This window comes from Caloenas nicobarica, chromosome 8 (genome assembly GCF_036013445.1).
Source record: "Caloenas nicobarica isolate bCalNic1 chromosome 8, bCalNic1.hap1, whole genome shotgun sequence".
Taxonomy (NCBI): domain Eukaryota; kingdom Metazoa; phylum Chordata; class Aves; order Columbiformes; family Columbidae; genus Caloenas; species Caloenas nicobarica.
Window position 1 is genome coordinate 8229533 of NC_088252.1, and position 16923 is coordinate 8246455.

The 16923-nt window shown below is 36.8% G+C and overlaps 1 protein-coding gene across 1 annotated transcript; it reads right to left on the reverse strand.

The window, feature by feature from the left end:
* Positions 1-304: 304 nt before the first annotated feature.
* Positions 305-16919, reverse strand: RBP1 (retinol binding protein 1). Its single transcript, XM_065639954.1, has 4 exons — positions 16847-16919; positions 16051-16229; positions 3945-4046; positions 305-682 (listed from the first exon to the last, which is right to left on the reverse strand). The coding sequence occupies exons 1-4, from the start codon at positions 16917-16919 to the stop codon at positions 629-631; spliced, it is 408 nt and encodes a 135-aa protein (XP_065496026.1). The 3' UTR covers positions 305-628.
* Between the last annotated feature and the right edge of the window lie 4 nt (positions 16920-16923).

Genomic DNA, 16923 nt, shown 5'->3' on the forward strand with positions numbered 1-16923 from the left:
GGCTAAAGAGTTTAGAAAAAAAATGCTCCTTGGCCATACTTCTGTATATACTGTTTTTCCAGACTATCGATCCATACCTTTAATTTTTTTGAGAGATCAGATTTTTTATTTTTGGCAGAATACTTTCAGTGAAGTATTGCTCCACTGGAGCTGATGGTGAAATTGTCACTGGCTTCTGTGAAACCAGGATTTAAGTGTAAGCCACATACACTCTCATTCACTTCCTTACAACTACAATGTAACATCTGAAAACAAGACTACCTGAAGGCCTCTTTCTAAGGCTATGGATCGGTGATTTCCAGTGTAAGTAAAAAATGAGCTTATAAGGTCTTAAACTCCCATATCTTGTTTTATACCAAATGGTCCTATTTTGGTATAGTCAAGAATTATGGTATGCACACATTGGTAGTGTTTAGTGTCTTTAATTGGCATTTCTAAAAATAGTTTTATTTGCAGTTATTTCTTTAAAATGATGTGTTAAAAATATTTTATTCTAACTATGCAGTTCTAATGTGATCTTCATTTCTGTATTTGCTCACATCACTGATGATGTTCATTACTTGCATTTGGAGATTTGGTGGTAGGTCTGTAAATTCCACTGTTCTTCACTTCTGTATCAGCTGTAGACTCACTGTACCTTCTTAAAGACCTGCTTACACTTGACTCCACACACTCTTATTTCCTAGGAAGAGAAAATAATTTAAAAATACAACTTTTACATAGGACACATGCATTATACCTTCATGTGTATGTCCAACTTAATTAGAATCCACAATTTTCTATCAACTTAGATTAGGTAGCTTGCACATATTTTAGACTATTTTTAATACTAAAAGAAACCAGCTGGTTTGGGTTTCTTTTCTGGTGAAAGGTGGAGTGAGAGAAGTTATTTTGGGATCTCAGATCTTAAAGGACCAAATGTGTTCCTGGTGCATTATTCTCTATTTGCAGTGTGTGCAACTGCTTAGGTCTTTGAAATGGACATGCTCTATTTTAGACACACAAAGAAGTTACTGGATTTGACTAACGAGTTCTGAATCTGTATGTTGATGACTGGTAGTTCAAGCCTACAAACACAGAAATCAATTGAAAGCCCACTCTAGTAACAGGATGATAATGGCTAGAAAAGCGCAGGCAGTTGCGTACAGCTAGGTCTATAAATCACAGCACAGCAGTGAGTTTCGACCGAACTTGACCATACTGGGTGCCTAATGCTGTCTGCTGTTCCTTTGTGTCCCATAAGAACTTTTCAAAAATCCCTACTTGCGAGTCACTGGATCATCGTGAACTGTGCATAAGCAGGTGCAATGATGTTTCAGTTTGGGCAGTGATTTGCGAGGCTTACTATTGTTTACCTAACCTCACTGAAGATGCAGTTTGATCTTCTCCATTGCTGAAACTATTTAAGTTAGACCTGAGAAGTGCACACAGTATGCGTGGGGATGTGTGGAGGTCTTGACTGGTTTTGGTGGAAGAAGAAGAAAAAGAGGTGGAACTTTTTAAGGGACATAAAAACAAACGTTATGTATGACCTAGCACAGGTGTTGTAATTTTTATTTCAAGATAAGACTTTGTGTAAGACTTCCTGTACAGTTATGCACATTTTCTTATGGGGGACTTTGATAAAATGATGTATTTAAAAAACCTTACACTGAGCCAATAGCCTTATTGGCATACACTGCTAGTCCCTAGTAAGAGACAGTGCTTCATGAATGGATGAAACAAGCAGACTGACACAGGGATTTTAGTTAGGGCTTGTTTTGTTCACTTCTTTATCGGTAACCTGGAAGAAGGAGTGTGCAATAAGGGCTAAGAGATCTGCTGACAGCGACAAAGACCTACAGAGCAGAAACAATCAATACAATAGAAAAGGACAATAAAACTGAAAAGGAAATGGAGAATGGTCAGATAAGTCACTCACATAAAATAGAATCTAAGGAGGAAAAAAACACCACAAAGTACAGGCCACAGAATGAAATGGAGAAAAAAGGAGGCAATAAACTACTCAAGGATGTGGTACTACTTTCCACAGAACTGTGGAAAGAATTAAATTAACACTTGGCTCATTGTATAAAGTTCAATAGAATCATAAAGCTATCGAAGTATCAATTTTTTAGAAGTAACTGCCCATTGTATCAAAGGACTCTGAAGAGTACAGCACTTAGTAATCTTAGCTGGTCAAAAATATGATACTAAATGGGACTCTCTTACTGTATGTTTAATAGAGAGTTACATTAACAAGGATTCAGAGAAATAGAGAGGACATCTTTTGAAGTTAATGAAATATAAAAAGTGATAGAATTGAAATATTGGGGACTGGCCTCTAAAATACTTGGTTACTTCCTTTGCATGAAGTAATTATGAACTGACTGTTGTCTACATGGGAGACAGATTGTAATAAATTGTATAAGTGCCAATGTGTGCATGGATGTCTGTGAGAGCTGGCAGGTATTATAGAATACAGAACTCTTCATAGCCTTCTGAAAAAGCAGCCTCAGATCAGTCAGGTTACCTTATGGTACTCGAAACGGCACTAGACACATATGTTCGAGCAACTGAATCTGAATTAATGACCTCTACAATGAAACTTTTGACAGGGTCAAGTATAGAAAGTGGTCTGGCCTGGACATCCATGGCTAGGTTGTATGGCTAGAGCATGTATCAGAGTAAGGGTAGCAGAACTTTGGGCTAAATAAATTGGTGTTGGGGACAGGAAATGGGAAGAAGTAATGGCTGTGGAGCTGGCAAGGGACAGAAAGCAGGATGCCAATACAGAGAAATCCAAGAGCAAGTAGTGCTACTGCTTCATATACGTGCAGATGAGTGTACAGATGTGTATGATTGAGTGCAGCAGGATGTAAGTTGAACTAGGCCAGACATTGTCTGGCTAATTACAACCTGTTTGCCAGCAGAGAATCTGAAAGGGCTGATGCTTGGTGTCAGGGCACCAACTGTGGTGATGCTGGGAGGTAGTCTGGAAATACTGTAGTGTGTTTCTATATAGATAGAGGGAGTATGTATACACAGGAAATTCTTAAGTTTTCTTTTTACTGCTCCCCTGTACTTTCAGTGAGCCCATGAGCTCAGCTATAAAGTGCTCACTTATGCAGTAACTTTCTCCCTACCTGCATTATATCAGGTATGTAGTCCAGATGGCAAGATATGTCATATACATTCCTTTCCTGAACTGGTTTCTGGGACTTCCAGTACTTCCTGAAAATTGTGTTTAGTAACAAGGAGTTTGGGATACTTTAGCAAAGATTTCATAACTCTGCCACTGATTTGAATATTTAGAGAATATCCATTTAGACTGCTGAATGCTAATAGTACTGAACAATGAACAGAAATGGAGGTTGGATTTTATTATCTCAGCAGGAAGACTGCCTTTTACCCACACTGATGAGAGTAAGGATGCTATAAAGAGCTATGTGAGAAAATAATAGGCATCCTCTTTCAGGTCCTGTCAACTTAGAAAGATAAAAATGATGATCTGAAAGAACATGACATTTCAAAAACTTAATTGCTGTTTTAGTTCTCTAGGCTATAATGCAGCCTGGACTGTAATTATTTTAAAAGAACAATGGAGTATTTTCCCCTTATGGCTTATTGTTGGATGCATAATTTCACCAGCTCCCATACTGAGTATTTCACAGACTGTATGAAGGACATTCTGTTAAATGTCTTCTTCAGTGTAAACATTTCAAACTGGTATGTCTGGACAGACAGTTAACACAGAAAGAGCACTGCTTTGAAATCAGCCAGTCTTTGTAAGGGACATAAAAGCATAATGGCTCCAAATGAAATCGTTGCTTTAGAAACAAGTCAAATGCTGCACCAATACATAATTATGTCAGAGTAACCCAAGATAACGTAGCACATGGCCTGCTGTATTACATCTAACCATTTTAATAGAGTGGCATTTAGAACCTGTTACATGATCTTACCAGGTGCATTTCATCTCCTTCAATCCACTGGGTCCAACCACGACCTTCTTTTTCTCCATTCTGTACACAAAGAAGCTTATCTCCATCCCAAGATACTGTGGTCTAACAAAACAGACATGTTCAGTGTTGCTGTAGTGTTCTCTGATATTATTATTAGTTTCCTTAAAGCAAAACTTCTCTCTAGTATAATAAATTATCTCATAAGAAGAATAATTGTAGAGTGCTGTAACACTTAGGATAATTACAAAAGAAATTATCTTAAATAGCAAGTTGCTGCCTAACTGCCTGTCAAAACCTGGAAGGATGAGATAAAGCTGTTCAAATGCAAGAAAAAAATATCATAAAAATCATGGTGTAAGAGGGTACTCCTCTCTCTCTGCTGACAAATTACAGCAGCAGAAGCGATGTGCAGCCTAACACTGTATTTGCAAAAGGAGCTGAAAACTTGAGATTCAGCTTTTTTTTCCACCATAAGAAGGACTTCCCAGCAGCTGCTCTGCCTGAAAAAGCACCCACCTACTGGCAGCTATGGATGAACAAGGCTTTTAAATCCTGAGCTGTTTTTTTTCCCCATGTCTTAATCTGCCTTACGTCACTGAGCAGAGTGGTCTGGAATTATCAGCAAATTGATAACTTTGCCAGCATCCTGCTTTGTGGAACCATAGCTGGAGAACTACTTGAGCCAGGACTGGCAGAATAAGAGTGTGAGTAAAGGTGTTGCAGGATTCAACATAGCACTTTTCTGAATATTGGTGCTGTCCTAAGTAGTTCAGTAGAACTGGACTCATAAAACTACTTAAATGTACAAAGGTGCAACCTACAGCTTGTTACTCTGGTTAGACTCTACTGACAATTTGCCTTTCATGTCACCCTAAGACAAAGAGGAGCAATACTCTGTGAAATATTTAAAGAGTGAAGGTGAAGAGCAGTGACAATTTGTGCTCCATGAGAATAGTTTAACATCAATATTAGCACACGGCTTCTAAACCAGCTTGTTTGAAGTGAATGTGAGAACTAACTATAGAATTACTGTCTACCTTGTAAAAGTCTTCAGCCACCACCTGTATGAGTAGTCAGAGAGAAGATGAATTCTGATCTGTCATTAAAGGAAAACTTAATGCATCCATCCTGTGTAGTTTCAAAGAAAAGAAGTCAGCCTACATTTGTCATTCTGGGAACTAAAACCAGTTCAACATTCAAGAACCACGCAGCCCTATTTATTTAATTTGTGTATATCACAAACAATTAATTCTTAAATGATAATGATGATAGCCACTATCTTTAAATGAGTACAGCCAGCAGTCTCCACCCCTGGGAAGCTTTAGACTGAACAAGCATGGAAAATGAATCACTAGAAAGAGTGCCAGCATAGATAATGATAGGCAAAGCATTGTTATTGATCCCATATAGTCTGTTTGCACCGTATGTGGTCTCTGAAAGACAATCTCATGTGTCCTTGCTAAAAATCTCTCAAATTTGGAAAATGCATTCACGAATTCTTCTGTTCACTCTTGTAAAATGAAGTATTTAAACCAAATAGTAGGTAACATTTTCAAAAAGCCATATCATTTTAATGTACAAAATGCTAATGCAGGCAGGAACAACACATTTGGGTAAAGCTGAAGTTAATGTGGTCATCAGAGCTTACATCCTCTTCCATATATGTTTTGAAACTGTAGATGTCCCATTGGAGAAGACACCAAATAATACTAGTCGAAGTGAAAAATGTTTAATTTATAAGTTAACATATCTAAGGCTTTCTGATATTCTAAAAAATTAATATATCAGAAAATGAACATTATTTTTACTGATGATTTGTAGACGTGAGGGATACTATGGAATGAAGCATTTGTATGTGCAACTTTGCTTAGTTGTGGACGTTATTAGTCTTGATAATATTCACTAGCTTAGTACACTTGGGGGCAATTGAGAAATGTTTGTAGCAGCACAAGGAAATGTTCACTTCTTCAGCCTCCAGGGGTGACTCAAATTGTTTCATCTCAGAAAATGACACACTTTTTTTCTCCAGCTTTTTTGGTTTTCCAGTCAAGATTAGATATTGCTTTTGGCAATTTGGTGATAACCACAGAGAGTATAATATCACAGACTGTTAACCAAGCTGTTTTATCAGCCAATATTCTTGGTTATCATCCTCTGCTTTCCCTTTGAGAAATATAAACACTGAAGGGACATGAGTAAACCATACAGTTTCTATTTTTGTATGTGGCTATTTTGCTATGAAGGTTATAAAGGACAGAATATATTGCAGGAGAACATAATGTCCTCTTCTTTACTAGCAGGAACAACCACTTTATGATAGTAAGATTAATCAGTAGCATTTTAATATTTTCTTTCTTTAGGTCAAGCTGTAATGTCTCATTCAATGAAAGACACAACTAATATAGGAGATAGAAACTTCTCTTTTAACTCAGATTGAAACATGTTCTTCTATTCCAGACACACACTGAGTATGTGTTGTGGCTGGAGTTGCTGTGGTTGTTACATGTGCACTGGCTGCTGCTCAGTCTGCCCAACAGCTGAGATCCAGCGATGTTCGCTTTAGAACATTTCCAAATATTTGAGTCAGAACATAATATTACAAAAATACCACTGTAGGGCAAATGTTGGTAAATATAATCTCTTTTGTTGTAGATAAGAGCAAAGGTTTATTTTTAAAGATTGGATCAAGATGTTGCCATTGTATAATTAAGAGTCAAGCACTTGACTAGACTAGTAAGGCAGGTCTGTATGAACCTCTACTCGCTGTTCTTTTCCTCTCCTGGCTTATACTTACTATCAAGATAAATGCTTTACCTTTTATGTAAAATAACTTTTCTTACAAAAGTAGGCTTTTATAATTAACCTTGTTTGCCACCACTTTGATAATAGCATTACCTAAGGTTTGCCTGATTACAGAGTCTGAGCTCCTGCCTCCTATCGGGAATGACTGAAAATCTTTGCCAGGATTTGGTGAGCACAGCATCCCCGGGCAGACAGTTCCTATTCTGTGTCTTTCTCCCCAAGCAAAAGGAGGAGAAGCAGACAAACTTTGAGGACAATGGAAAGCTGCAGTTTCGTGATGGTAACAGAACCAACCAGATGACAATGTAGTATTTCTCTAAAACTGAAGGCTCCTGCCTTCCTGAACATCCTGTACTACTTGCAGGATAAATGGAAGACTTAATTTATTCATTCCAACTAGGTAGCACATAAGCTAGTTCGTCATAAGCAAGCTTAAGTTTAGGTCAAATATATATAATTTTTAATGAAACGTCAATAGAAAATTGTGATTAATGCAATTAGTCAACAGTGTGATTAAAAATACTGAAGGAGCACAGGGGAAGTTAATGGAGTGAGATAAACAGAATCAATCTTGCCTCAATTTAACTCTTCTCAAAAATTCTAACCACCAATATTGCACATCTTTTGGATTATATAATCTTTATTCTCGAAGGTGTAATAATAGGGAATGGAGCTCCCTTGGGAGCTGAAGAAGCCTTTGAAGCCTGACAACACAAATAATGCTCAAATTTTCTTTAGTTTTATGATATGATTTCTGTAGTCTTACACTATTTTTGTGTACTTTGATATTTCCCTTTTATTACTTGGCCATTCAAAGAGTTTCGTTAGTGATTTAATCTTTCTGTTATGAAGATTTAAGTACACGTACATAGCAACACTATATTCCTGAAAATTAAAGCTAGAAGAAATTATAACTATTCTCATTACTGTTTCAGTTATGAGACAAGATAGATTTATTAAATTAAATATTTAGTAAAAACAAACCAAATCTATTGACTATGCGTTTGCATTTTCTCTAGTAGCAGTAACAGTAGTGAAGTCTTGAAGAATTACAATGGATATTACTTCCACCTTCTCGTGGCAAGTCATATTGACCCACAGCCAGAGATACTGACTTTTGTAATTTACTGAAATATTCATCAAACAAACTATTTTATCAGAGAACTTTGCACTTCCCAGTGAGGTCTAAGTGCAAAAACATTTGATGCTGGCTCTGCACAATGCTTCTCATTCCCATGCTGGCTATTCCTAATGTGCTTGCTTGTGTCATGCGCTCTGCAGTTGAAGACACAGAATGTATTTCACAGGTGAATGAAAGAAAAGAACTTTTAAAAAAAAAAAGTAGTCCCTGAACATTTTATGTTAATGACACATAGATTTTCAACACATTGCATTTACAAATATGAATTGCAGTTACCACCTTTCATCAAAAAATATTCTATAAGTTTTCCCATCTGTAGGAGAAACACAGCAGTACCAGTTTTGTTTTTCTTCTGCTTCCCTGCAGAGTGTTGTCTCTGTATTATAGTACAGCAAATGTCTGCCATGCTCTAAAACTGCATGACACACTCCATGCTCCACCATAATCCAGTAATTCTCTGCTTTTGAGAATGACCAGGCATTTTGCAACTGTAATTATGATTTAAGAAGGATTAAGCAATGGTAAGTAATTATTTAGGTTAGATGACATCGGAAAATTCAGGTTGAGCTGCGTCCTGTATTGTGTTTACTGATAACACAAAAGAAAATATCCTAGATTTTTTTGTCAAATATGGCAATATATCCAACAAGATATATAGCACCTCCTCAAGGTAAAGCATTTTCATCTGTACCAAGTATCAAAGGGATATAAAAACCTTTAGTAAGTAGTCTGCAGGGGAATATTTTATCAAATAAGTGCTGATAGAATAAACTAATGTTGATACCACAGACAAAATCTAATGTAACTGTGAAGGGGCATTTCATGATGCTGTAGTCACCACCTGTGACCTTGTGCATAGCAGTCATGCTGTGCACTGCTAACAGGAGGGCTACAATCATGTTCAGGGTCTGTCATCTCTCCATCCTGTAACTCCTTTTAGTTCATCAAATCTGTATTGGGCAGGCTGGTGACAGACATATAAACTACCAAGGAAACAACAACAAACCCAACAGAAAAATAAGTGGTGAGATTCCCAGGCTTTGTCTCAAGATACTGTTGCTGGACAAAGGCTACACATCTTTAGCCATCCTGTAGCCAGGTTGGATGATTTAGTCTATACCAACCTTTCCTTCCCTTACTAACTTCAGTTCAACCCTGTAGAAGCACTTAGAAATCTAACCTCCCATTCCTGCTTTTAGCCATGCAGCAACAGAACTCCCACAGTTAGCTCCTGGGAAATAGCTGGTAGTATAACACAACTAATTTCTCAGCTGCTCGTGAGGCTGGCAGATGTGATGTCTCATAACAGGTATCTGTAGCTACAGGACTCTGAAATGTGTTCGTGCCTTTACAGGCTTGCTCAGATTGTTATGAAAAGACAAGCCGGTTATAATGTGGGCATTCTGTACCTGACTGATAAGCTTACTGAAGTTCACTGTAGTCAAAAGATGAGACACTTGTAGTGTATTTCGCTTCTGTGATTGTCAGCATCTCCATTGCTAGCAAAGGGGCTTAGGATTGGATTGACAAATTTTAGATCAAAGGGTAAGCTGCTGTCAGATAGGATCAGACCTGAAATGTTACAATTCCTTATTTTGAATCCTTGCTCACAAGAGCAATGAAGGAAAGCAATGACTGCAGACATGTTCCAGGGAGTAGGAAAGTAAATGCGGCAAAGCTCCAGGGTATGCAGGTGAAAATACATGGGAATGTTTTTTTTTTCCTTACTGAAATAAAATCATATACAAATAATACAAAAAATAGAAAGACTTGTGTATATCCTATGCCATTAAAAAAATACAAACCAGCACATCTAATTCACTTTGTAACAAGGATCAGAATCGATTCTAAGACAGTTATTGTTTAAATTAATGTGTATAACTGGTTTATCCTCTGTGTAATTTTAGCAAGATGCAATTGTACATAACAGTAATGGTTTGTCATTCAAAATTGGATTTGGTAAGTCTGGTTCTCAGGTTTTCATTTGATTCCTTCTGATTACACTTTCTGCATTCATAACTCTGAACTTTATAGGATTCACAAAAAGCTGAAATGCTAAGCCCATCCAAAACCACTTCCCCTACAAAGCTTCACTATGTTTTCAGTGGTTTTGTAAATAATTAGCTCAAAGCTTCTGGTCAGTCACAGGTTTCAGACATGAATCCAGCACTGCAAAATTTGAAGTTAAGGACATTTTAAATTATATGGCAAAAGATTTTAGAGATCTCATTTGATATCACCATGCATATGTGCTGGGCCTATCTCTTACAGGTAATAAGCAGTACTGCCAAAAGTGTGCAGTGTGAAACAAGGCAGAAAAAAGGAAACAGCTCCCCTTTACTGAGCCACAGAGACTGAATGAACCAGAGTTTGAGAGAAACTGAGACAGATCCAAGAGTGGCCCTGTGTCCTCTGGAGCCTCAGAAGGGTTTCCTGGAGAACTGTTCTTCCTTACTTGTAGAAAGCGGTTTGTAAAAGGTTGGAAGTATAAACAGAAAACTACATGAAGACTACCTCCTTTAAATAAAAACCCCCAAAAGTCAGAGATTACTCCAATGAGGAGCTGAGGATTTTACAGTACTGCAGAGAGATAGGGCACTAGATGTGAAAGAAGACTCATACATGCACACAGGCAATGACATAAAAACACCTCCCAGGAACAGTCATTCTAGAACAATGCTATATAGTATATGGGAAAAAGAAAAGGACAGCATTTGAAGAGGTAAAGAAACCAAACAGTTGATTCAGAGGGATCGAGTAAACACATGTTGCTGATCTTGCATCTTACTAGACATGCACAATTTATTTTGAGTCTTCTCACCCTGTGGGGGATCCCTACAGAAATTTCAACTATCGGAATGTCTTTTTTTTTTTTCTGGCAGCAGAGTGTTCATTCCAATACCTACTCTAAACTAGATCAACAGCTGTGAATTGCAATTGTGCAACAGAGGAACCCTGCTTAAATAGTTACACAAGCTTCATGAGCCACTTAACTTCACAATAGGGCTTTATTCTGACCTTGCTGCAGTCTAAATCAAATTATGTCCAGAACAACTAAACTTCATTGCATTTTTCCTGAACACAAACTAGAGAGGAATCAGTTTCATGTTAGGCCTATTTGTTATTTAAAACAGAGCCATGATGAGTTTGAAACAACGTACCTCCTTTCACTAGGATATGACACATGTAACTAGCACTGGTCTGTGTGACAGATGGACTGGTCAGGTACATATGGACAATCCTTATGCGGCTGTTTTAAGCATTAAATGGCTATATATTTTCAGGAAGATACTTCATATGGTAAGATGTATGATAGATCTGATGAGTGAATTCTACAACTCCCAAATTGCCCTCACCCTACGACACTCCAGCAAGTCTTAACTATGACTAGACGTTATATTAGTTTCAATAATGGAATCCTAAACACCCATTTGATAAGTGGGTATATTCTGTTTGTATTCTGGTTTGGTTAACTAAATGGTTCACATGTATCATTTCCCACCTTCAGTTTCAAACTTGTGCTCTTTCATCTGTTTACCAGTCCCCAGTCATGGTCATTTCCTTTCCTGCTTCAATGTAAGAAGAAAATCACTATGCCAAAGAGCACAAGGCTATGAATTACTGGAGCATCCTTCACTTGCTTAGCTAAATGTTCAATTCTAATGCAACTAATGCTGTTTTCAGTTACCCAAGAAATTCTGCTGTTCTTTATTTAGAACATAGAATCTTCTTTGATTTTTTAAACAGATCACTTGCCCTTAGTCTCTGTCAAAAGATAGATTCATTCTGGATAGTGTGAGCTAAAGCAATTCTGTCTCATTCAAATGCTTTAACAGCAGAGAAAAATTATAATGCAAAAACTTTCTTTGAATTTAGCAGCAAAATCATTTGAAAAGTAAAAGTTTTAGGGAAGTAATTTTTACATCTGAGCCATTTCATTCTCAATCTGCTTTGATTCATTGGGTGGAAAGACTTGGAACATGACACTTCAGCCTTTGTTTCAGCCTTTTAAGTTTTTTCAGTTAACTTTTTAATAAACTTTTGACTGATATACTAAGCAAATACACTGTGAAGGTACATAAGGCTAACTTTTCTGCTTCATGTCAGATCCTACCCTGTTCTTATGTTTACTGGTACATATATCACATTGCAGATGTTTCCTCAGCTTCACTGTTTATTACTGATGGTGAAAAAGGGAGGCAAAATTATCTGGTGATGTATAAGACATACTTGTAGAGATAGTTTTCAATTAATTTTTGTTTCAATAAGGTCTTGCCTCTTGTGCACAGTAAATTTTTTCCACAGTAAAGTTTATGTGTGTGAAACAAGGTTTATACTTAGTGCAATACCTAAGACACTCAGTAAATTAACTGCAACTACAGATTATAAAATTTATCTTTAAAATCGAGGAAATTTTATTATGAGACTGGAACTTCACTGAGAATGAAGATAGCAGGATAAAATACGCAGTTCAGGAAATATCCAAGCCATACTCATCCATTTAACTTTAAATTTCTGTCTTTGTACACTATATGTCTGATATATTACCAATTAAAACCATGAAGAAATTCTTCAAAGTAGTAGCAACTTTATCACATGGACCAATTCAAACTTCACATCATATGAGAAATGATGTAATACAATATTAATGTTCTAAGCTTCTTTCTATACCATCTAATGTCCACCTTGTAACATTTGCAAAGAATAAAAGGTGCTCCTGAATATATAAACTTTCATTTTACCTTTGTAGTTCAAACTGCCAAGTTTTTAACAACCCTAAATATTAAGTATGATTAAATTTACAGAAACACATCTTTCATGAAATTGCCAAGCAAACAGACAAACTCTTATTTAACTTTTATCTAGGAGATAAGATCTCTGGGGAAAAGCTCCAGGAGAAGCACGATAGCATTACAGAGCCAAGTGAATGCAGATGTCTTGTCTGCATTTTTTAAGAGACCAGGCTGTGCTGCAGCTTTTTCCAGAGTTGCAGTAACGCTTAGAACACATTCAGTATCAACTGTCTTCTTGGAAGCACCTTGCACTGTGATTTGTGATCCTCTCCCGTGTCTGTACATCTGTGTGGTCAACTCTCCTGATCTTTGGTTTTACAGAACAGAGAAACTGCATCTTTAACTAAACTAGCAGAGCTTTTGAGTTTCTTGAGATTGCAAAGTACCCAATTTTCACCGCCAACAGAAGCAAAATCTAAAGGAACTGATGTCACCAACTCCTGTCATCTATATCCCTTAAGAAAACAGAATTACCTAAAAACATGTTGCATACAAGAAAGCAACAGTTAAAGGTCAAAAAAAAGGACAAAGTGAAAATGCTGACATTTATCCAGCTCAATTAACTCACTGTTCCAGAAATTTCAGATGGGCTTCCAGAAGTGACCAAATGAAATGGCCTGTGCTGTCAGAGGAGTATCAATTCAAACTGTCAAACCTTTGACTTCTAAAATAAGTATCAGCAAAACTTTGTAGCCTTTGCTCATCACAGACAGTACTGATTTGGAATTATTGTAGTTATGTTCTACCCTGACTTGAAGACGTGTTTTACAACTGAAAGGTGAACACAATTTCAGTGAATTATACACAAGATCTAACCTGTTCGCTGAGCTCATATTATTTTTACTGATCTGTTAACTCTAGTTAGATGATATATCCTTCATTAAAAGAAAAAAATGATCTATACCTATTGGATGAATTACTTCTAAGGTTATTTTTGCTAGTCTCCTCTCCTGATGATTGCTCTGCTATATAGATTAATGTTTAATGTGTAATTTGTCTTATCTGTGTTACTTTGTACTTCTCATACATTGAGCTACTTGGATAATACTTGCCCAGTGGTCTGCACTGTCCACAATATAAATTACAATAATCGATTTACAATCTCTCCTATTACATAGGTTGATTATTAATGATTAAGCCATTTATGGCATGCTGTTTCACAAGCTATACATGAGAAAAGGAAGCACCAAGAACGATATTCAACCTTTGCTTTATGGTGGTTTTCTTTACACCACCACTCAGGCAGTAGTCCATGACCCTTCTCTCATGAGACTCTTTCTGGGCTGTTGGAGTTATTTTGTTGCGTAACAACGGCAAGTTTTGCTTGACATTATGGTTGTCAGATTTGTGCTGAAATGACTTCAGAAGGACAGCTTCTTGTACCGCTTTGCCTTTGAGAAAACTGAGTTCTCATGTAGAAAAGAAATCTTTAATAAGAAAATTGAACTATAAAGGATGATACATTGCTACAAGGCAAACATAGAACCAGTGATGGGTGACCTTAACTGTGCAGCTGCAGTTGGCATCTGTTGTTGGAGGCCATGAAGGGACACAGCGGATTTCTGAAAGCATATGTAGAGTTATGTGCCTCAGTCATTCTTAAGAATACAGACAGTGAGGGTTAGTGAGTACTCCTTGGGGATTTTTGGAAAAGGCAAGGGGATGCTGGTACCTTCTGTTTCCAAAGCTGAGGAAGCATTTTGCACTAAACAGCCAGGAGATAAAATGTTTAAGCAACCCTTGGCAGCAGGGTGAACTAGGTTCCACAACAAATCAAATAGCTGTTGTAGTGACTCGAATAATCTTTCTCTAATTTCTTCTTTCTGGTTCAACATTTTGAATTCTTTCCCATCGCTCAATTTAGCAAAATAGGGTAGAGAAGTTTTGCCTGCTACAAATAAATAAATATTTAGGGTATTTTTCGGGAAGTTAAGAGTTGTGTGTTAAATCTATTCAGCATTTCAAAAGCAGGACTAGGCAAGGGCCACATTTCCATGTCTTCTGAATCTGATTTTTCAGCACAGTGGTTGCCTGACACTCATTGTAGGTACATGCTAGACAGCCTCAGAGAACAATTACTTCTTTCCACCATGTAGGGGATGTTTTAGTCCTCCTACAGCTGGGGTTTAATGGTGTTTGAGATAATGCTTAGATGGAGACAGTTATGTACACAAACCAGTGCTTCACTGACTCAAACATTAAGGACTTTGGACATTCTTAGCGCTTGAGCAGATGTTTTGAACATTGCTACCATTGACAGTAATTTAGCTGCTCAAGTCTAAGTCCTTCTTTGGGCTCGTAACTGTTCAGTGGATCTGGACCTCATTATCCTGATTAAGAGCTTTCCTGCAGTCAAAAATCCATTATGACACTGGGGCACCTTCCTATACACAAATACACATTGCTTCTCCCTTCTCTGAGTTTTGTATTCTGAACTCTATTATGCTTCTACACTCTTTAACAAGGAGCACAGAAGGATTAGTTGAGGCACTCGCTAACTAGTCATTCTTTTTTCCTGATCTTCACGATCTTTCCCTTTCCTGCTATCACCAGAGCAAATTTGCATATCCTAGTGTTACAGAATAGTATCAGTTTTTAATGGCATTATCTTTCTAAGAATGGAAACCTATTAATTCTTTTTTATGTGATTTCTCCTCTATAGTCCTTCCTGAGATAATTTTCTTTTGCCCATCAGCTTCTTCACTGCAGGATATTGCAGGTGTCATGCTTTCAAACTAACACGAAAGAACTTGGTATTCTCAAGTTTTTCCCCTGTTAATTGGTATTTATCAGTCGTAAGTTAGAAAATATTGTCTCTCTGGCAAGCAAAAAGAACTCATAAAGCAGAGTCCTCAGTGTTTGCTTGTTGATGGCAAAAAGATTCATTCCAGTACGCTAATTAACGTGTCTGATCTAATAAATACACCAGGAAGGAAGAAGCTCAGGGACAAGAACCAGAAAGAAAAGCTGCTATTTCTACAGATTTGGCCATTCTTACACATGGGGAATAAAAAGTGCCTGACCCTGCAACCAGTGAATTTCCTTTACTGTAAAACATTACTCAGTGAAGAGATTCTGAAAGTCTAAACCTAAATGTCCTTTTGACTAACAAATATCCTAGTATAACTGAGTAATGTTTCATTGAAGTTGCTATTCATTCATTGATAAAAATGTTTTGTGCTCCTGATTAAAATTAGCATTTCCTTAATGTAAAGACATGCTAAAAACTGTGTGCAAATTTCAGCAAACTGAGAAATACAGAAATAATTTTAGGAACAGCCACACAAAATGGTTAACAGATGTGGTCTGTGAAAGGCCTCAGATTATTAATATCCTTTTTTTTGTCCATTGTTACAGCTGTAGTTCTTACCATGCATTTGCGATCATCCACCCCAGCCAAATCCTCCTCAAACTCCTTTCCTACATCAAATTCCATGATGTAGTTTCTAAAAGTGCTTAGTGTTTTAATGATCATATGATCCCCATTCTGAAGGATTTCTTTGTCAGGCTTTAGCAAGTTTGCTATTTTTCTTACAGCAACATTTACATCTGAAAAAGAAAAAGGATTATTTTAATCCAGAAAAGTCTGCCACAAAAAGAAGCTTGTAGCTCTTGGGAGAACTAAAACAAACAAAGATAAATAAATGTCCGGATCTTTCAGGCCAGCTTTCTCATGAGGAAAAAGTCCATAACCTAATTCTTTTAACGTAAATAAATTAATGTTTTGATTTCCTGATTATGTGGAGTCCTAAAAAATGCCATTTGTATTTGCAGTTAATAAGGCCTTCAATATTTCTACAGAAATACTAGAAGTTCACATCAAATACAAACATGCAAAATTGCATTAAGTACATTATTGTTTCTTTATTACACACAAAAATTTTACTCTTTTTCAAATTATGTTGGGGTTTTTTTCAGTTTGAAATTTATCACTTACCTCTTAAAGCTATGTAGTTTAATCTGTTAATGTAATTTCAAGATGGTAAAAAACAGAGGCTGCTTAAGACAAAACAATTTTGCATAATGCAATTCTTAAAGCGCATTCCTGAAAAAATATTTCTCACAAAAATGATTTATGACTGTACAAGAAAAAACAGATTACTGTAAAGGCTGAGACAGGTTGCATTTATTGATTATTTGTTAAAGAAACATGAAGGGAACCTTACCCAATGCTTTCAGATACTCCTCAAAATTGTCATTGCTGACCATTTTCCAGTAACCATTGAAATCTGCAGGCATCTCT